This window comes from Procambarus clarkii, chromosome 48, assembly GCF_040958095.1.
Source record: "Procambarus clarkii isolate CNS0578487 chromosome 48, FALCON_Pclarkii_2.0, whole genome shotgun sequence".
NCBI classification, from domain to species: Eukaryota; Metazoa; Arthropoda; class Malacostraca; order Decapoda; family Cambaridae; genus Procambarus; species Procambarus clarkii.
Genome location: NC_091197.1, coordinates 6,019,081 through 6,040,744, shown reverse-complemented (window position 1 = coordinate 6,040,744; position 21,664 = coordinate 6,019,081). Strand labels below are relative to the sequence as shown.

The 21,664-nt window shown below is 38.7% G+C and overlaps 1 protein-coding gene across 1 annotated transcript in view; it reads right to left on the bottom strand.

Annotated features, from left to right (window-relative positions):
* Nucleotides 1-21,664, bottom strand: part of Ubr3 (Ubr3 ubiquitin ligase) — a 150,521-nt gene that overhangs the window by 25,107 nt on the left and 103,750 nt on the right. Inside the window, 9 exon segments of the mRNA XM_069302505.1 lie at nt 1,926-2,462; nt 5,571-5,860; nt 10,978-11,271; nt 11,643-11,816; nt 13,052-13,296; nt 14,645-14,811; nt 15,532-15,677; nt 16,390-16,523; nt 17,934-18,115. Of these exon segments, the coding sequence (XP_069158606.1) occupies nt 1,926-2,462; nt 5,571-5,860; nt 10,978-11,271; nt 11,643-11,816; nt 13,052-13,296; nt 14,645-14,811; nt 15,532-15,677; nt 16,390-16,523; nt 17,934-18,115 (2,169 nt within the window).

Sequence of the window (21,664 nt, the reverse complement as noted above, 5' to 3'; positions counted from 1 at the left end):
ATGTTAATGTCAACTGTGTTACCCCCACACTTTCGGGTCACAGAATCAGTTATTTTAATCATTCCCAGTTTACTGGGACACACTAGAGTGGTGACAATTTACGAGATTGTATATAATTTTAGTGCATCAGTAGCCAAGAAAGTTTGTTACCAAACTGCCAGAAACAGGATTTTCATTACATTCAGTACTGGTGTTGTGGAGGAGCCAAAAGGTGGCTTCCTGTAGCCAACTAACAGCAGAAGAGAGAAAAATGACTCGCCGGAAGAGGAGAGCAAAGATCAAACTACCAAGGGGAAGAAACCAAAAGGGAAACCCTACCCAGGATGTCACAAGCACAAAGGGGGGACTAGAAACACTGATCACCTAACAAGATGCCAGGACCCTCAGGAGACTTCCAAAACTCTGAGCCCAGATATCACCCAAGACAAATTAGAAATTACAGCAGCTAAGGCTGCAAACTTCTGAACAGCCTGGGCCCGAAGACAGAACATATGCTGACTAGATGGTGGTGATATTCGTCTTTCAGAGTCAAAGGTGACCATGTCTTTAATATCAGGTCGAAGATCAGGAGGGTGTGTGTCAGAAGATGGAAGTTCCTCTGGGCCTCTGCAGTCTGTCCATTCTCTGCTGCTACAGGCCCCTGTGATGACTTTGCTTCGACAAGTTGGTTGGTCCTGAGCAAGCGACTCCCAAGTGTTGGGATTGATGTCCTGGTCTTTGAGGGTCACTTTGAGGCAGTCATTGAATCATTTCTTCTGCCCCCCAACTGAACATGTGCCCTGACATAATCCTCCACACAGCACCTGTTTTGATTATTGGCTGTCAGGCATTATGAAAACATGGCCTGCCCATCTGGCCGGAGTTTTCAGTTGAAAGGTGTTGATACTGGAAATTCCAGCCTTTTGCAGGACTTCTGTGTCCAGGATTTTGTCCTACCACCTGATGTGGAGGATTTTGTCCTAAGACCGGATGTGGAGAAGTTTGCAGACACAGCTCAAGTGAAAGTGATTTCCCATAATGATAAAAATGGCTTATGGAACTGAAAAACAAGAGTTGCAAGGAGAGGCTAGAGACATTAAATATGCCAAAGTTAGATGACAAAGAGAGAGAATTGATGTGATCACCACTTATAAATAATATCGGGAAGCAACCAAATTGACAAAATGGACTTCCTGAAACTTGCAACCTCAAGAATAAAAGATCACACAGATTAGAGCTAAGGAAACAATGGTGTCGCCAAAATATTAGAAAGTTTTCTTTTGCAAACAGTGGTAGACGGATGGAACAAGTGGGTGAGGAAGGCTAAAACCATCAGTACTGTAGTTTCAAAGCGTTATACGACTGTGTTGGAAAGACAGAACACCACAAGCGTAGCTTTCATTCTGTCCCTACACTAAGGTAATTACAGGGAGCCACTGTTCAATTCCTACGAAGGAGAAAAAAAAAATGTGACCTGGGAATAGATCTAAACACATACCTATACAGCACAAAAAAAATCAATTATGGTGTAAAAACCATAAAGTCTGCCAATTGGGCATACTTAATTACAATCAGTACAAAAAACTATTACAGTACAGTATATTAATACAATAAGATACATATTAAGTAAATGATCTCCACAGAAAAGTTATCCAATGATATAAAGCTCTGGAGTGTTAAATTACATAAAATGTTCATTATCATACCATAAAGTAAGATTTCAACATGCACCTCCTCTTCTCTACTAAAGTTCTCTGGCTAAACATATGTGATGCACCACTATATAATAAACTGAATTACATTAGGACCCCTTTATTCTACAACATGCCAGTCAATTATGCCCCTCCTAAATATACAGACATTAATTGCTTCTGCCACTTTCATGTAAACTAAGTGTTGACTATCAAACTTTACATTCTAGAATAGAATAATGAAAAGTATCTTACTTGTAGCAACACTACTAGCCCCACGGGCCTCTCGGGAGTAGATGGAATAGATTGATTACATATAACGCAGTCATATTCCTTATGCCTTTCTGGCTGTTCCTCTTCAACTTCCATTGCATCATTTCCACTAGCTTCAGATTCTGCCACCTCAGCCTTGTTTTGTTCCATAAACTGACGCTGACGGTTTGCAAATTCGGCCATAACTCTCTTTTGTCTTTCTTTGGCACGTTTTCTCTTCTCTTCTCTTGCTCGAGCTTCTTCCTCAGAAGACGCAGAGGAGTCTTCTTCTCGTTTACAGTAAAGACATGATATAGTGTCCAATATACCTTGTCTAGTAGAGGGATCATTTCGACCAATTTTATTGAGCAACTTTGCAATAAAGAAAGGCCCATCTCCTATTCTGGAATCGAATGTATCACTGAAGTTTGGACGGTAAGAGTTAGGCTTTCCCGTTAACTTTGAATGAAGTTTAATCAGGAGAGAGATAATGGATTCATCAACTGCTACATATTCATCTCCAGAGTCGAGTTGAGGTAACTGCAAGAGAAACATCAGCCTTATTATGTGAGGGTACTATGTCAAGTTATATTCACACTAACCAATATCATAACTGAAATTATGTTCTAAAACTATCACTATACTGGAGGACCTTGACTATGCCAAAAAATAACTCAAATTTAATAAATTGAATGGAATGGAAAGGAATGGAATGGAGAGAAATGTAGATGTCTGGGAAAAAGTAAATTAAAATGCACAGCAAACTAGAGAATTTTGTTGAGAAGTAACTTATTAAACGTGTACACATGAATAACAGATGTTTTAGTGTGCGTGATTTCACGAGTTATTAGACTAACTGCTTTATGGGCCACACTATTGTTGCTTGTAGCCCACAAATTTGTATAGTCATTTTGAAAAAACACTGCCTGCAAGAACTAGTAGAGTTACATCACGAGACTTTGCTACACAAATATATATTTTACATGCCAGTCTAACGTTAAAAGATTGGAATCTTGTGTTTACACTACTACTACTACTCACTGTACCTCTCCTGCACCCCTACCATCTTTCTCACTCCTTGAAACCCTCATGAAGTATGTGTTTACTTCATGAGATTCTCCTGGTGAAAAATTAGAATCTGTTTTTTTTTTTTTTTTTTTTTTTTTGGGGGGGGGGGGGGACATTATTATATAGATTATGACGCTTCTCATCTACACAGAGGTTTTCTGAGCCAAAGTGCTACTCACCCCTTTACCCAAATAAATCTGTACAAATTCTATCGATTTAATTTAATGGCCACAAAAGAAAATGTCAACAAAATGAATGTTTTATTCAATGAATAATTATATTTTAAAGCACAATTATAGCAGGAGTGGCTCTACACAGTGGTTGTATGGTGCTGGTATCTCAAGAAGCACTTCAATAAACTAGAAAAGTTCCAAAGACATGATGCACAATGGCTTTTGGAACTGAAAAACAGAAGCTACAAGAAGAGGTTCGAGGTGATAAATGTGCCAAAGCTAAAGGATACAAAAAAAAAAAAAAAAGTTGTGATCCAAAATACTGTAGTAACAGGAATCCACAAAATTAACAGAGGAATTCTTGAAGCCTGCATCTTCAAGAACAGCTTGAAGATGCAGGTCATAAGCTTCAGCCTAAGGAAACAAAGGTGCCAAAAAAATATTTGAAATTTCTTTCTTGCAAACAGTGATAGGCAGTTGGAACACATTAAGTGAAATGACAGTGGATGCCAAAGCCGTCAGTAGTTTCAAAGTTTCATATGACAAGAGTACCAGGAAGATGGGACACCATGAGCATAGCTCTCATCCTGCAACTACATGGGGCATAACACTATTTTTAATGGTAATTGGCTTCTCTTTTTAAGGTTTAGCACACAAATATGGTCATTTTCAAAAACCAAGCTTCACTGAAGCAGCACATGCATAAAAAGTGAAGCTGAAGACCTTTTCCATGTATAGATGCTACCGACGCAAGACATTCCCTGCCGATGAACAAGCCATTCTCTGGGATCAAATGCCAAATAACCCAGCCGAGGTAGTAAATCACAGTACTTACCAACTTAATTACCAGTAGCCACAGACAACATGAGAGTCTTCACAGTAATATTGTCAACTGTAAGATATACATGGAACTGAATGGAGGACAAGAAGTCTAGCTCAACATCGAGAGATCAGAGAAGATCCAAAGGAGGATAGGCAGAGTGAAAATGGAAGAATGTTGAAAAAATTTTCCTTTCAAAGAACACAAAGTAACTTTCACAACTGCAATAAAAATGACAGGTTGAATATCAAGAACCTTTCAAACAAGAGATAACATATGAATGATACTATTTAAGACACTAGTGCTCTTTAGGGTGGAATAATGTTGCATGCTAACAGTCTCATTGAAAGTTGGAAAAATTGCTGATCTGGATAATATGCAAAGGTATTTTACTGCCCGAATCCACTCAATAAATCATCAAAATTATTGGAACAACTTAAATTTTGTATACCTGTATTCTGTATAGTAAAGGCAAGAGATAGATACGTAATAATTTACACTTGGAAAATATTAGAGGGATTGGTCCCAAATCTGCACATGGAAATAACTCTGCATGAAACCAGGAGGCATGGCAGGATGCACAAAATAGCATCATTGAAAAGCAGAAAAGCAACCGGTATGCTGAGAGAGAACCATCAACATCAAGGGCACAGGACTTTTCAACACAGGACTACACACAAGCATAACTGGCAGACCTTTGTGGTATTCAAGAGAGAACTTGATCAACACATCTAAGGAATACCTGATCAACCAGGCTGTGAGCAGATGCATCCAACATCCTGGAGGCCAAGTCAGAGATCAGGTCATAGGGATGTTGATTCCTGGAACCAACAACAGGTAGAACAGGCAGGTAGGTATACCTGCATACCTGGAGAGTCTCGGGAGTTCTTCTACTCCCCGAGCCCAGTCTGAGGCCAGGATTGACTTGCGATAACTTGGCCTTGGAGCGGCCTGCAGGCCCACGTATTCACAAGAGCCTAGTTGGTCTGGTACTTCTTGCAAGAACTTGTCCAAGGCAGGATAAGTATGCCCAACTTATTGGGCAGGAGTATGCCCAACTCAGCTTCATAATGGAAAAACACTGAACTAGGTAAGAGAGTACCTGACATAAAAAACAAAGGGCCATAGCCAGAGAGGATACATCAGGTTGGAGAGGAGAGGAAAATTAAATCTTCCAGGGCTATGTCCTAGAACCGTTGGTCTTTCTAAATTGTTAACACCTTACCAGAGGAAGTGAACTCGTACATGTCAATGTTTGCAGATGATGTTCAAAGGTAATAAGAGCAAGAACTGAAGAGGACTGTACAGTGCAGCAGGAAAACCATGACAAGCTTAAGGAGCATGCAGACACATTGCTATTGGAAATCAATCCCAACAAGTTACAGAAAATCCTCTAATGCATTGTTTACTTTAGTACAGCTGCTATGATATTTTCGTGATTTTCTTGACGCAACTTTACATTTTCTTTAATTTCAAATTAACAGCTAGAGAATTTATCATATAATTCCACATGCCACATTACCTACATTACACCTTCAACAAAATGAGCCTTCAGTTATTGATGTTAAATCTACAAGAGGAACTTACAGAGGAAAAATGTGAGAGTTCAGGTGTTGGAGGAGATGCTTGGAATGCTGGCGGTGAAGAGCCATCACTTGCCGGAAGAAGAGCTTTAGCGGGTCCAGCTGGACGCCGAGAACGCTGATGGAAATGATGCTGAAGCATAAAACAGCGTCCATGGTGACCTCTGCTACTACAGCTGGGGCCATTAGTGTTACTGCTGCTGCCACCACCAGCCATTCTTCCCACCTCATTCCCAGCAAGCAAGGAAGGGTATTGGATTGGAGCAGGTAAAGAGGCCTGTGCTGATGCACCTTCTGCAAGCACAACATATAATATTCATAAAGTTTACTTGTAAATACAGTAATGTACATATAAATATCAACTATTACACACACAAGTTGAGACATTTGTTATTTAAAGAAGGTTTATCAGTACCTGGAATGAGAGGAATTCTACCAATATACCACACACTTTCCCAAGTACAATACTACCAATATCCACTAAAATGTCTAAACCTTCATTGTGTGTCTTCTGGGTTATCATATCAATAAGTTAATCATTTAGTAATGTGATACATTAAACAATATCACATGTTAGTAAATATTTGTCTCCACCTATCATGATCTTTTAGTATAAAGTAAAATCCATACAAAAATTAAATGAAACCAGTGCTCACTCCACACCACCTAACAACAAATGCCTGAACTTTTTTACTTATATCTATACAGGTAAACAGGTACTGTATATCTATATTTACTTACATAACTTGTATATCTATAAGTTACTATATATCTGTGTGTGTCAGTCTGTCCAAAGTTGGAGGCCAGATGCTTAGGGCAAGCCTCGCCAAACTTTTCAAGGTGACATGGGAGAGGTATGGGAGTGTCATAGATGGTCAGGTCCAGTCCCAATGCTCCCACTAAGAAATATTGACCATTTTCACATGAAGGTTGAAATTGGAAATCAGTTTTCCGATAGTGTGTTTTAGCAAATTGTAATACATTTTCGACAAGAGAGAGGATAGGGAGAGAGGAAAGGAGGGAGGGAGGGGGGGGGGATGGAGGGAGAAAGGAAAGCAGGGACTGGGGAAGGAAAGCAGGGAGGAGGAAGGAAAGGCAGGGAGGGGAAGGGAAGGGAGGGGAGGGGAGGGGAGGGGAGGGGAGGGGAGGGGAGGGGAGGGGAGGGGAGGAAAGGAGGTTGGGAAGAAAAGAAGGAGGGAAGGAAAGGAGGGAGGGAGGAGGGGCAGAAAGACGGGAGAGAGGTGGGGGGAAGGAAAGGAGGGAGAGGGATGGAGAGGGGGAGTGGGAAAGTGGGAGAAAAGGAAAGGAGAGAGATGAGAGGGAGAGGAATAGAGGGGGAAGAGATGAGAGGGAGAGGAATAGAGGGGGAAGAGATGAGAGGGAGAGGAATAGAGGGGGAAGAGATGAGAGGGAGAGAAATAGAGGGGGAAGAGATGAGAGGGAGAGGAATAGAGGGGGAAGAGATGAGAGGGAGAGGAATAGAGGGGGAAGAGATGAGAGGGAGAGGAAGAGAGGGGGAAGAGATGAGAGGGAGAGGAAGAGAGGGGGAAGAGATGAGAGGGAGAGGAAGAGAGGGGGAAGAGATGAGAGGGAGAGGAAGAGAGGGGGAAGAGATGAGAGGGGAGGGGAAAGAGACCTGATCAGAGCTAGGTATCCCATCTAGTAATCTATACAATAATGTCAGCTCTTTCTACATTTCTCTTTAACCAAATTTAATGTTATATTATTTTATATGATGCAAACACCTAGATAATCTGCGGATTAATTTTAAAACAAAACAGTCGGATATCATTAATGATAAAATTAATTAGAAATGTGAAATCAAACTAAAAGTAAGGCCTTGAAGTCAATACAAAAAGCTTCTTTCTGAATACAATCATTTTGTTGCTCAGGCAGAATGACATTCTGGCACCAGTGCCATGCAAAACTTTCCAACCTGTTCCCACTGAGTATTATGGGTGCTACCGAGTTACTGGAAAAAAAACTGAAACCATCCCAGAAACACACTGTCTACTCAACTCCTCTATTGGCATCGCAAGTAATTCACAACAGAGGACTTTTGCTTACTTCTCGTTTGCTTGAGTGACTACTTACTTACTTACGCCAGCGCACAGAGTAAGCAGAGCACAAAGGCGCTCTGCCCAACTCAATTCCCAGAACAGGATCACTTCAAATAATGCCTGATACAACATATAAATCTGAACACATAGGAGGAAAGACATATATACATATGTGTAATATTCAATATACATAACACAAATTTGGGGGGGAATAATATGGTAGCAATAATTTTGTCTTATTTACCTTTAGTGACTTTAATAGTCCTAGTTACTTGTTTTTTGTTGATTAAAGAGGACTAATTAGTAAAGGACAGAGTGGTAGAAGGTGATGCACAGGCAGAGACTGCCAAGTTGCATCTTCAGTATTAGTGGGTATTTAAACCACAACAAGGATTCACTTGAAGTACAAGCCCTCTATACAGAAATCACGGTTTTAAGGATATACCCATCACAGTCGGCTAAAGGTACTTATCTTGAGGTTATCTTGAGATGATTTCGGGGCTTTAGTGTCCCCGCGGCCTGGTCCTCGACCAGGACTCCACCCCCAGGAAGCAGCCCATGATAGCTGACTAACACCCAGGTACCTATTTACTGCTAGGTAACAGGGGCATAGGGTGAAAGAAACTCTGCCCATTGTTTCTCGCTGGCGCCTAGGATCAAACCCAGGACCACAGGATCACAAGTCCAGCGTGCTGTCCGCTCGGCCAACCGGCTCCCCTAGAGACCGGACTGACTGGTTGCTAGAGACAACTTTTCTTTAGAGAGCCCCTACCTATATGGCCATGAGAACCAAAGCATGCAATATCTCAGCCAAGTGCATATGCTCCCAGTGGTCATCTGCAATTAGAGCTCCAGACAGCTCAGGTAGCTGCACACGGAGGTGCCACTTGCCCACATTCTTGGCGAGTACCAGAGCAAACAGGCAGTCTCCAAGCAGAGCATAAGTAGTACCACCCATGAAGACCTGAAAGATGCAACCCACCATCCGCCAATCAAGCATGTGGGTCAGACTGAACCCCTGTCAACCCCCGCCACCCCCCCCCCCCAAGAAAAGAGAGGGTTGTTAGCCAGCCAGAATGAATCTGGAATCTCACAAAGGTGCTAGTAAGTCAAGACAAACCTAGACAAAAGAGGCCAGGTCCATCAACAAAACTGAGGTCCAAATTCCACAGGAGGTACTGAAACAGGTCCACGCGAGCCACAGAAAGTGACGGGTGGGAAGACAAACCTTCAGAAATATGACAACTCCTAGGCCGTGATCGAGACCTAGAATCGAACACAAGGGGGAGTAACCGAGCGATCATAATCATACATAGAAGGGGAAGATGTGAAAATTTCTCCCCTTGAAGCAAAAGATCCTCCAAAGAGGAAACCATTTCCTCGAGTTCATGACGGTTGAAAAGGCACACATGGACACCCACTTGGGCTCTCACCAGAAGCAGAGCATACCACAACCACAGGGAAAGGAAGAGGACATTAAGACTTAGTTCAGGTGGAGTTCACAAACACCTCCAATTTTGGGTCCCTTAACACCATAGGTGCCACCTTCAAGGCATCCAAATAATCACAATGCAGCGAACACCTAAACTTCCAAACTTGAAGCTGAACCAGTAAGTGCAAATCTCACAGGACTCAGGTTTGTGGGTATTACCAGCCTAGCAGGCAGCACAGAAGAGACAGAAAGAATGAATCGCCCAATAGCAAGGACAATGAACACTCTTCTAGCTTACATATATCGAGCACAGGCTCAATGGACCGATTCATAAAGAACAATGCTGACACCTGCAGGAAAGTTATCAGTCTGAAGGCAGCTAGCCAAATGGGGCACACAGGCAATGAGGCAACTCATTGAAGGAGAAGACCCCAATTGCAGCCAACAACGCTACGCTATGAATGGGAATCACAGCATGCTACATGAAGAACAGCACAGTGCAACCCCCAAACAACCAACAGAACACCAACATCCAAGAGCCTAAGAACAGTAATGAAATGCTCATTAACAGCCCAAAGCGAGGCTCTCCACCCCAGTGGCCTGATCACTCACTAGCAAATTACAGAGCACACCAGAGAAGCAACTCTGTCAGTGCAAAGGCGCACCCAAGGAAGAAAACCCTGAGAACATGCAGTTTGAAACAACAGCAGCCAAGCTCACACAAGCCCAACACACAAGAAAACATGCACAGGGAGGTAACACTAATATCAAAGAACAATACACAAGCAAATGGCCCCAGCAGGAAGAATGGAGTCAAGGATGGCTGGCATTTAGCTTGACTATCAAAAGGGCTCGCCACGAATGACACTACACTACAGGTAGTATCCCCATCATCATATCAGCAACAGAACAGACCAGAGAAGATGGCTGTAGGTTGAGGCCAGGATGCCTGGTGACAGCTGTCAGTGCCAACATGTTTAACTAGTTTTGAGTGAATTAACCATTTCATTTGAACTGTTTGCAGAGTTGTTTGGCGGTGTCAAGGCTTCGTTTTCTGTGAACCCTCCAGTTGTCTGTAAAGCTTTGCTGACTTTCTGGATGCTTTTCCAGTGGTGTGGTGAACTGTTACTCTCTCCCCTCTCTGCACCTCTGTGAGGAGGGGGCCAGGTCTGGCTCTGCTTCCCACCAGGCCAAACAGAACTCCTTTTTCTTCTGTGACTAATGTGACCCTCTAGTTGGAACAACCTCAGCAAGATAGTTTCAGGGAGTCATCTTAGGGCTCTCCCAGAAAACTATAGAAAACAGTATACTAGTTGGCAACCATTATATACTAAATAATCTAAATTAAATACTTAAAAGTTAACCGATTTCTTTCAAATAAAGCTCAAAATGTAACTAAAACTAAGCTTTAAAATGGTATCATAAAAGAAGTCTGAAAATTGATTTTGGCCCATTAACAAAAGTTTCATGAGAAGACTGAGTGTCAAGGAGAGCCAAGCAATATTTAAGGAAAGTGACTTCCTCCAACAAAGTTGACATATGAAGTGTAGCCATCAGTGATGGCTGCACTTCATATGCACTTCAAGTGCATATGAAGTGCAGTGCACTTCAGTGCACTGCAGTGCACTTTCACTGCACTTCAAGTGCAGTGAAAGTCTGGGATAGCGGCCAGTGGTCTAGCTAGCAGTTAGTAGAGCGATGTTTAGTATTCCTTCTGAAACCAAGTATTATTTGAAAGGAAATGTTGAGTTTAATTGAATGATTTTTCTGCCAGTCATTCTAGGATAGATTAAACAATCTCTTGAGACACCCTTAAGGGAGCCACCCAAGGTGCTAATAAATGTGACAAGCACATGGTATCCTTTTCAGAACACCTACTAAGCCTCAAACCAATAAAAATGTATAATTCTAAAACTAACCTGGAGAAGAGGCATGAATAAGAGGCACTAGCATGTTTGTTGGTGTAGACACTGGTGAGGTTGGTGTTAGAGTAGGAGGAGGCAAGGCCAGTGGAGACATATGATCTTGAGTGGGAGTTTCTGGAGTAGTAGGCAGGTCTCCGGCTGATGCTACAACAGCTGTGGCACCTTGGTGGTACAGTACCAACTCCGAGCCCGTGGGGAGAGGGAGAGGACGTGGCGCTGCGCGCAGGGCCAGTCGAGGCTCGCCTCCCTCAAGCTCGTCCATTTCCAGATCAGATCCATCTAACTCGCCTGAAAAAGTACAGCTTCCTCATTACCATACAAATAATTTTTTGTTGTATTGCTTTTCTTATTGCAATATTTTTCTGTTTATCTTCTTGAACTTTGTCTGTTTTTATCTATTTATATTTTGTCTATATCTTCCTGAACTACAGCTGCTCTTGTGAATACACAAACCTACCTATACACAAGCACACACACTTTCACATGCCTACAACAACAAAACTCAGTACTGTACAATAGAGGATATTACAGTATATCCATGTGTCCATAGTGTGTGGGAAAAATGTACAATAATTTTCGAGGAGATGTCTCAAGTTGATCTATTTGGCAGAATGCCTCAAATTGCTATTTATAATAAATAATACAAATAATGTTCTTACCATCAGAGCAGGAGCTGACTGATGGAGTAGGATTGAGGTGAATCCTTGATACAACAGAGTTGACGTTGGTAAAAATATCATCTGTCACAAACCACTTACAAAACTGACCATCAGGCTTGTCATCATCTGCTTCTATCACACCTTCATAAAACTGTGCAGCCATGATTTCACCCCCTATAATCAAAATGAAATAAACAAAAATTATTATTTCAGGTATATTGGTTGTCCTCAATCACTCACGTAGAAAATGCACTGTGCTCTTTGTGTTTGTCGAGGTTCATGCCTATACAACAATCACAAAGGTCTCTCTTATCACCAATATTCATATTTTATATTACTGGTATTTTCTTATGTTAACTTAGTTTACTCATCTTTATTGTTGCCCTTTCACTATTATGTTCCAAAATATAAAAGGTTAGATCAAGTGCCGCCTTTCATCATCACTCGCACTACTTCCACCTTACAGTAAACCAGCATGAATACATTCCACTGTTGTCACTCTTTACTGCCCAACTACCTCACCGCTAACAGGACACACATGAATCCATCAAGAGAGGCCTATGTCTGAATTTATTTTCATGTTTTTCTGTAAAACTGTCTTAGCTGTGTATTTTTCACAACCCATATGCTACCAGCATCTTGCACCTGTTCTTTATTTTGTGCTATGAACATCAAATCAATAATTTTACTTTCACAAATAATGAATTTAGGAAATAAAACTGTTGATACAGAGGTATATGCAAGGAAGTAAACATGAAATTCCAGAGTTATTTTACATTAGAAAAGGCACTTGAAAACCAGACTTCACCCACAAGAAGTACTTAACACCTGGCTGGATGAAACTGTGTGGGTGAGGACGACTTAATTTGGAGCCGGATTCACGAAGCAGTTGCACAAAAACTTATGAACCTGTACATCTTCTCAATCTTTGGCGACTTCCTTTACAATTATTAGACAGTTAATGAGCTCAAAAGCACCAGGAGGCTGTTTATAACAAGATAAACAGTTGATTGGGAAGTTTTCACGCTTGTAACTGTTTAATAAATGTAATCAAAGCCGTCAAAGATTGAGGAAAGATGTACTGTACATGTTCGTAAGTACTTGCGTAACTGCTTCGTGAATCTGGGCCCCTGATTCTTTAATCCTATTTTGCTACATTTTTTAACTATTTTTCCAGGCTAATGGCTCCCTGCCTCATGAAAGTAACAGGATATATGATAATGACAATCAGAACCTACTACTGTATACATTATCTTAGCAATATTAACCATATCACTGGAACTGGAATTTCTGCAATATAGTCCTACTCTCATGATACGGATAAGAACCTGAGAGAAATGTTTGAAAAAGCAATATACAAAAATAAGGTGAAAGATACTTGCAGAGGCCTCCAAGACTTCAATACTGACCTTGTGAACGGTGTTTTGCTTGAAATTCAACAGTAAGTTCCAACAAGTAAACAGTGAGAGCTAAAAGATGATCCGTGGTGGATACTTCGTTGAGAGCTTTATATAACAACATGAAGAGAACAGCATGAAAACTCCTGCAAGCAATTATCCTTTGAGGATCAGTGTATGGACTAGTAACAGCACTTGGTAAACGGAATGGTGGCCATAAATTTCCCGAGCTGCTGCTATTCCCAGACTGCTTACAGCTGCAATGAAAATATGAACCTATTATTTGCAAAATAAAATATAAAAATCCATATACAATTACTAATACAAACTAATTTTAGTTTTTGTCATACTGTAGTTCACAAATGAAACAGTTGTGTGAATTAATGTATAAAGTATTTTCTAAGGTTTACTTATACTGTACATCATAAACATTTATTTACTTGTCCACAGAAATTTACCTATGGACTGCTCTCTGAAATTCCCACAACAACCTCTCAAAGGAAGATAAATCTTTAACTTCCTAGCAAACAAAACCTAGTGTGTTATAGTCAACAAAATAAAATTTGGATCATCCACAGAGAAAAACTTAGTCCCCCAAGGTATCGTGCTTGCTCCGTTTCTTTTCATCTTCATATCACACAAAAAAGGATACAAACTATAGTACTGTATCATCCTTTGCAAACGACGCTGGAACGTTCATGAGAGTGGACAGTATAGAGAACATTGCCACCATCATCGAGTAAACTGACATTTGAACCTTGTAAAAAGGTGTGTTAATAAATCTTATGTGGTATAGTACAGGTACTTTAACCTAACTGGGAAGAATGCAATGTTTGTTGTGTGCAACAAAAAAAATTCTGAACAAATTCTTTTTATCTTTAATATTGTTAATTAGCATCCAGGAAGCACAAAAGTTAAAGTAAAAAGTCTTTTTATCTTCTGTGGTTTAGCTGTTGTAGCTCTCAAGCTGCCTTTTTTAGGAAGAATTGAGGCAAGGTGCCGCACGGAAATAATTTGGTCCATTTATTTTCATGTTGTATTGATGTGTCAATAGTTATAAATATTGAAGTGATATTCATAACTAAATAAATATATTATATATCATGCAAGATAAGTGTATTATTAAAATTCTTTAGTTTTAATAGGCATAGTGTTACATTTCTGCTTTGTAAAGTACAATAAAGTATTCCAAGCTAATGGTGATCAAGACAGCTTTGAACTCCTCCACTGAAAGCCTCCAACTAAAATTGTATTTTAGTCCAATTTAATTCATTTCTTTGAAGAAATGGCCTTAATGTTATAGTCATTATTTTAAGTGGTAAAATAAATCTTACTGATGGCAGTAAATATATTAATTACTTTCACATGCAAGAACTTTTATCTTTTGCAAGAACTGCAAGAACGGATATCTTTTTAACTTCGAATAGGATCCACCCAATGTAATCTGAATTAGTGAGAACTCCTTGAGTAATGTGCAGTTTAAGTAAAATTTGTTAACATCAATATGAAAATGTAAGATGCCAAACTGATATAAACACATCATTAAATTAGCCATGTGGAAGAATGAATCAGAAAAAGCCAACAAAAAAATGTGGAAAAACTCACAATAGCTTAAATCTGTCCAGAGAAGCTTGAAAGTCTCGTCTCTGTACAGCCCGTAGAAGTATGTAAATAGGATCATAAAGATTTTCCCAGACCTCGTCACGTGGAATATACATCCCTTGCTGCATTGTTCCCGATGCTTCAAAGTTTGGGGCTCTATATGATGAAACCTGCAATGGGTCATAAAATAAATGTTTAAACTGATTTCTAGTAAATACAAACAAAAACCAGAACAATTCCAAAGACATAGCATCCACTGTCAGGGACAGGGAGCCAGTGTACCCTTCTTGAGCTTTCACTAGACCAACTACTGTATAAAAAAATGAAGCTAAATTTACAAAATGCATGTTCAGACCCTATTATGTCAAAGCCCATTCATGGATTAGTCCAGATACGAAACAATTTATTAATTCATATACAGTGCAACCTCGATTCAACAAACGATATGGGACCAATCTCAATTCATTGCAGTGAGGGGATTTGTTGTAACCAGAGATGCCTCCAGGAGGCTGATATCTGTGAATGAAAACCAAGAAATCTCAAAATAAACCAAGGAATTTTTTAAAAATATGCACAATGGTTTTCCCAAGGTCCCAATTGATTTCACTTAGTAAATCTTTAATTTTAACCTATGAACTGATGGGCAACTTTTCCACCAGTCTGAACTCTGTTTCAACATCCTAGGCAAATCTGAACATTACCTACTTTAGCAAATGAGAGTTTGTAGAATCAGGATAGTAAATCTGGCCTGGAAAGTGTTCGTTCCAACCCGAGATTTGCTGAATTGAGGTTCCACTGTTAAATTTAAGAAAATACTCTTAAGAAGGAAGAAAAGTAAATAGTTTCTTTATTATAATGGACTTGTACTGAAGAGAGCATTTCTTACACACCTTACTTAATACGGCCTCAAAATCTCTGCTCTGAGCTGCACTGCCACACTTCTCTGGCATAAATTCCATCAGCTGAGAATGTGTTTTATCTCCCATACACAGCAGAGTAACCATCTCCAACTGAGCAAGTTCACTTTCACTTAAGCCTGCCACATACAGTAATATAAATAAGAAAATTGAATAGGTACACAGTATACTAAACAGTTAAGAAAATTGATCAAGATATTATAATAGTCATTAAAACAAATGACCAATTTGTTTGGTCATTTAAATTTACTATTTAAATATTTAACATTTAAATATTTAGCAGATTTAAGAAAATTTTGAATATACCAATATGCACAAAATAGACAATTCAGCTCAGATATGGCTACAGTTGTTTTAAACTTAATTTAAACTTTGCATTTTAGATTAACATACAAGAGGCAAACATGCAAGTTTGTCTTAATAAAAAAAAAATCATTTACTTTTAATCACAAAACTCCAGCTAAAAATACACAGTACACTTAATGTATTTTCACACCAAATGTATACATCTCAACCAAAGGTTCAAATGTAAACATTACTCCATGTATGCTTACAAAAACAAATCTACACCAAATTATTTGAAGAAGGTTCCTGGGATCAAATATTAAACTCTTTCAGTCCTAAATAACTGACAGTTTGACAAGATATTTATTAATTTCCATATTTAACCAGTAGTCACCAATAAAAATATTCCTCTTAACCCAAGGCAATGCAGATTTCTATTTGATCATACAAATTTAATATCCCTTGACTTTTTTACTTCCACCTTTATTTCTGCTTAGATTACCAGAATCCTAAGCCAGGTAAAATCAATAAAATTAAAAAAATTACCAATATTTGTCCTAACAGTCATCAGAGTGGCCAGGAAAGTTAAGCACGACTCCAAGATGGTCATCTCGTGCTCAGAATCCAAGAAACTGTTAGACGCCCTTGGAGACACACTCAGAGACTCGAGAACATGAAACCTGTAAGGGGATAAAAAAAAAAAAAAACAGGGTTTAATGTAATGAAACGCCATTTTCTGGGGGGAGCCACTACGGTTCCCCGGAGCTATGAACTCCGCCCGCATCAGTCGATGTGGGTGGAGTTCTAAGCCGACCGGGGACCACCGAGCCAGAACCTGGCCCCCCTCTCACAGAGGTACGAGGAGCAATGGCCCATAGAAATGCACATGCCTCGTGCCTCTGAGGGGGCCAGGTTCTGGCTCGTGGTCCCCGGTAGGCCCAGAGCTCCACCCACATCAACTGATGCAAAATAATTAGGGGTATCCATATCAGCCATGGATAGCTCCAGGAAGCCGTAGGGGCTCCTCCCCAGAAAATGTTCTAAAACAAATGAAAAAACTACTTTTGATTTCAGACAACTAAAAATTTTTTTTAGAATTAGAATTTCAAACTATTTGCAACACATGTATAAATCCTCCTAATAATTGCTAGTCAATGTCAATGTCTAGTCTAGTCAATGCAAAATGTACACAAGAAGATTTCAACACATTAGCTAACTATTCATGCTTCAGCCAATTGTACATTTCAACACATTAGCTAGCTATTCACACTTCAGCTGATGTAGATTAAACTTTTGTTGCACCTGGTGGTGTTGCAGACCAAAAAGCCCTTAGCAGTTTGAGGGTTAGTAACCTTTAAACCACACAATACATATATAGACGATGGGAGTAACTTTACCGAAACCGCGCAATACATATATAGACGATTCAAGGTCTACAAAGATACATGTGCCACAAATCAGTGACCAAAAATCATAGAAACAGTCATTCACTTGTGTGGACTACTCTGCCTGGTGTCTGGTTCATATGGTTCACTTGTTGTGCAGTCCACTTGTGAGATCCAACTTATCTTATGAAGGAATTATCAATTGTAATCTGTGATAGAATGGGAAAGCTTTCCATCAGTCTGTGAACTGTCCCAACATCGTAAGCAAATCCGCACATCCCCAACTACAGTGAACCTGAAAAGTGTGCGACCTAGCCGGAGATGGGGCGAATCAGGGTACATTGAATCGAGGTTGTACTGTAATTACACACACAATTTTTCATGTCAACAAACGAGAAAAGTTACTATTCTTTCCATGTGTACACTTCCCCACACACTTTTTAATTCATTAGAACACTTATTACCAAGAACTATCAAGACAATGTAGTAAACTGCTACATCAGGTTAGTTTCACTACACAACTTCAGATTATTATCAAAACATTCTTTCATGGATATATTTATTACTTTATGTTTCAATGTTCATCTTAACTTCTATAAAAACTAAATTCCCTGAAATATGAGAAAGTTAATTTTTGTTAAATAAAGATAGTGTAGAGCTAAGCTACAATAAGATACATAAGCAAAACTTAAACCATTGCCATACCTGTCTAACACCGTCAAAATAAAGTTATCCGGGGGTAATTCACCAGCACATATTTGTAAGAGGTAGAGATCAGCATCCACCATGGAGTTGCAGAAGTGGCACTGGATGTACGTCATAGCTTGGCCTTTGATCTGAAGCCCATTTCGCACCCACATGCCACTTAGAATCTCATAGAAAGCTGCCTAGGCAAAGAAAAGCACAAAATCAATTTTATTATTATTATTATTATTACAATATATATATATATATATATATATATATATATATATATATATATATATATATATATATATATATATATATATATATATATATATATATATATATATATATATATATATATATATATATATATATATATATATATATATATATATATATATACATACACATTTATTCATTCATATACTGTATATACATACATATACACTACAGTAATGATTATGATATATACCTATACACCAAAACAGTGGAACATTGTTTGAACAGAATAATACATTTCTCAAGGGAACCATAACTATAAAAATTGGATCTACAGTAATGGCAACCACTTCAAAAATAATAATTACAATATAATTCCTCCCAATTAAATACAAATTAAATTGTTTATGAACCCATTACATTAGTCACTGAAGACAATTCTCTGCATTGTATCATAAGCGAGTTGATACAAAAGAGAATTATCACTTTAATGAGTAAGAATTGAAGAGATGTAATGGCTAGTGAAGGAGGAGTAATATGTGAGTAATACATAATAACAAATAATAATGAGTAGGTATGTTATTATGCTCTATTTTTGTTATATATCATATAAATACATTGTCCAATGTTATTACAGTTACTTTATGTAAAAAAACAAAACAAAAATTAAGGGATTTTTTTTTTTAGGTTTCAATGTTTTTTCCCTCCTTTGTTTATTATTTGAATTTGTTGTAATCTTTACATCCTGGAGAATGTATACTCCTATCTTACTATGTGAAGACAGAATTAAATTGGTCAACAAATAATGAAGACAGAATTAAATTAGTCAACAAATAATGAAGACAATTAAATTAGTCAACAAATAAATCAGTCAACTCTCAGAACTTAGGACTCTGAATTTTTTGGGGCTGATTTTCTCACACATTTCAAACTCTGTTTTCCTTGTTTCTTTAGGTTGTTTTGATTAGGGACCAGATTAGTTTTTTTTACTTATATAAAGTACAGTATACCCTAAATATATCCCCTAAATCATTATAATTATTATAATTATCCCTATATTTTTTTTTTTTTTGGGGGGGGGGGAATTATTTATTCTCGAATTCATTTCAACATAGTGACCTACAACTTTCACAATTTAAGTACGAATGCCAAACAATGTTTATTACAACATACAAGTAAATTCATGAATTAGAACTGCCTTATTCATTGTCGATAACTTCAACATCAATTATATCTATAACTAGGATTTCAACTTCAGCATCCAAAAATCTAGTTTCTGACCAATTCTCACCATTTTACATATAGTGTGCATAGCTGTCTGTTTTACAATCGCTATAGAATTGATTTTTCATGAAATCTAGACGTTTGGAGTTATAAATTTTTGTTTAAATTTGCACATATTTCAAATGCCATATTGACAAGTTTTTTTACAGTAAACTATACTGAAAACTTATATTCTAAATTATATTCTAAACTTATATGAAAATGAAAATCATATGCTATTCTGAGAGCATAACACCACCAAATGAACAATTGGTGATATTTTATATTTTTGCAGTCGATTTCAAAATCTGAAGTTTTCAATATTCAATTTTATAACTATTTTTTTCTTTTTTTTAAAAGTTACACTGGTATCATTTAGACAAAGTTGGAGCATTTGCCTAGTAGATTATGCACAAAACATTTCAAAGAGTTGCAGAAAATTTAAAAAACTTGAGCTCAATGTCACATATCATATTACAATTTGCGCAGTTTGACCCTTTAGTTGCGCAAGACATCATATGATGTTTTGAGTGACTTGCAGTAAATTGAGCTCAGCATCATATGATGCTTTGGAGTACCGCGCAAGATTTCAACGGCCCGTGGATACACAGGGTTCACCACACCTTCATCAGGGATCTTGTAAACAGACGCCATTTAAAAAAAAAATCGTGGGCCAAATTCCCGGGTGGGAGGGGCCTCAGTATCAAGTGAGCTACCAAGCCTGACGCATGCAGCATGAGCTCACAGCACTGCTGTTCAGCTTGTGACCACAGCATCGCCTAAAAATGCCATAATATACATGTTCTTGCTATTTTTTAGCGATGATATTTCAGAAGACCCCTGACTGTGATAGAACTGACTAGGGTTCTTATAATAGCAGGATTGTGGTGATATTTAGCGCTGTGCTCCATGGAGGGAGGAGTAATGCTGAGGGAGGGAAGGTGGTGGCATTGTCTTCTGACTGTGTGTGGCCACCTTTTATTGACTGCACTCATTTTTACCGTATCTGAGAACCTGGAATTTATCTCCGTTAAACATCATGTTATTTTCTGCTGCCCAGTCGTGCCTGCCCTCACAGTGACTCGCTGTCTTCTGTTACTTAGGTACTTCCTTACCCAATGGAGCACCTTTCCTTTCACTCCTTCGTGCATCTCCAGCTTGTGCACTAATCTCTTGTGTGGTACTGTGTCAAAGGCTTCCTGGCAATCCAAAAACATGCAGTCTGCCCACCCCTCTCTTCCCAGCCTGATTTTTTGTTGCCTGGTCGTAGAATTCAATTAATCCTTTGAGGCATGACTTGCCATCCCTGACCCATGCTGATGTTGCGTCACAAAGTACTTTCGCTCCAGATGTTCCACTATTTTTTTCGCACAATCTTCTCCAACTTGCATGGTATGCAAGTTAGGGACACAGGCCTGTAGTTCAGTCCCTCCTGTCTATCGGGACTAATATTAGTATAGCTCTCTTTAACCGCTTATTCATAAGCAGTCTTACATGTAATCTAAAAGGATGAACCATAATAGGATGCAGGTGAAAAATCTAAGAATCAAGGAAACTGCAAAGGCCTATTGGCTCATACATAGCAGCTCCTATTTTTAAATGTCCTCAAGAACGATTAAATAAAAAGATAAAGGCTCACAGTACTGAGAGTGCTATCTTAAGTCGGATTGGCATGGTTATACCAAAGAAAAAAGTGAATATAAATCGGGAGTCAGAGTGAAAAAATGTTGTAAGTGGAGTGCCTCAAGGCTATGTCCTGGGACCTATGTTACTTATAATATATATAAATGATTTAGATTCAGGATTGCGCAGCAATATCTGCAAATTTGCCAAAGATATCAAAATCGGGAGGGAAATAAACATTAAGACTCAAAATCACTTCAAGATGATGTAGATAGGGTTTTGAAATGGTCAAAAGTCTGACAGATGCCATTTAAAACAGACAAACAAAGTTATGTGGCTAGGTAATAATGATAGAGCTACAGGATATCAGATGGTGCCGAGATTGTGAAGTCTAATTGCTATAGGGATCTGGGGGCAATGATTGGTAAGTATTTAGAGACAAAAAATCAATCCATTTGAACAAAAGGCAAATATGACACTGGGACTTATTTCTAGAAGCATTAACAATAAAACACATGTTACCATTCTTCAGCTATATCTTGCTCTTGTCCCATTTAAATTATGTAGTTCAATTTTGGTCGCCATATTATAGAATGAAGACAAATTTATACATGTGTGTCAAGTGTAGGGTGATAATGAAGAGA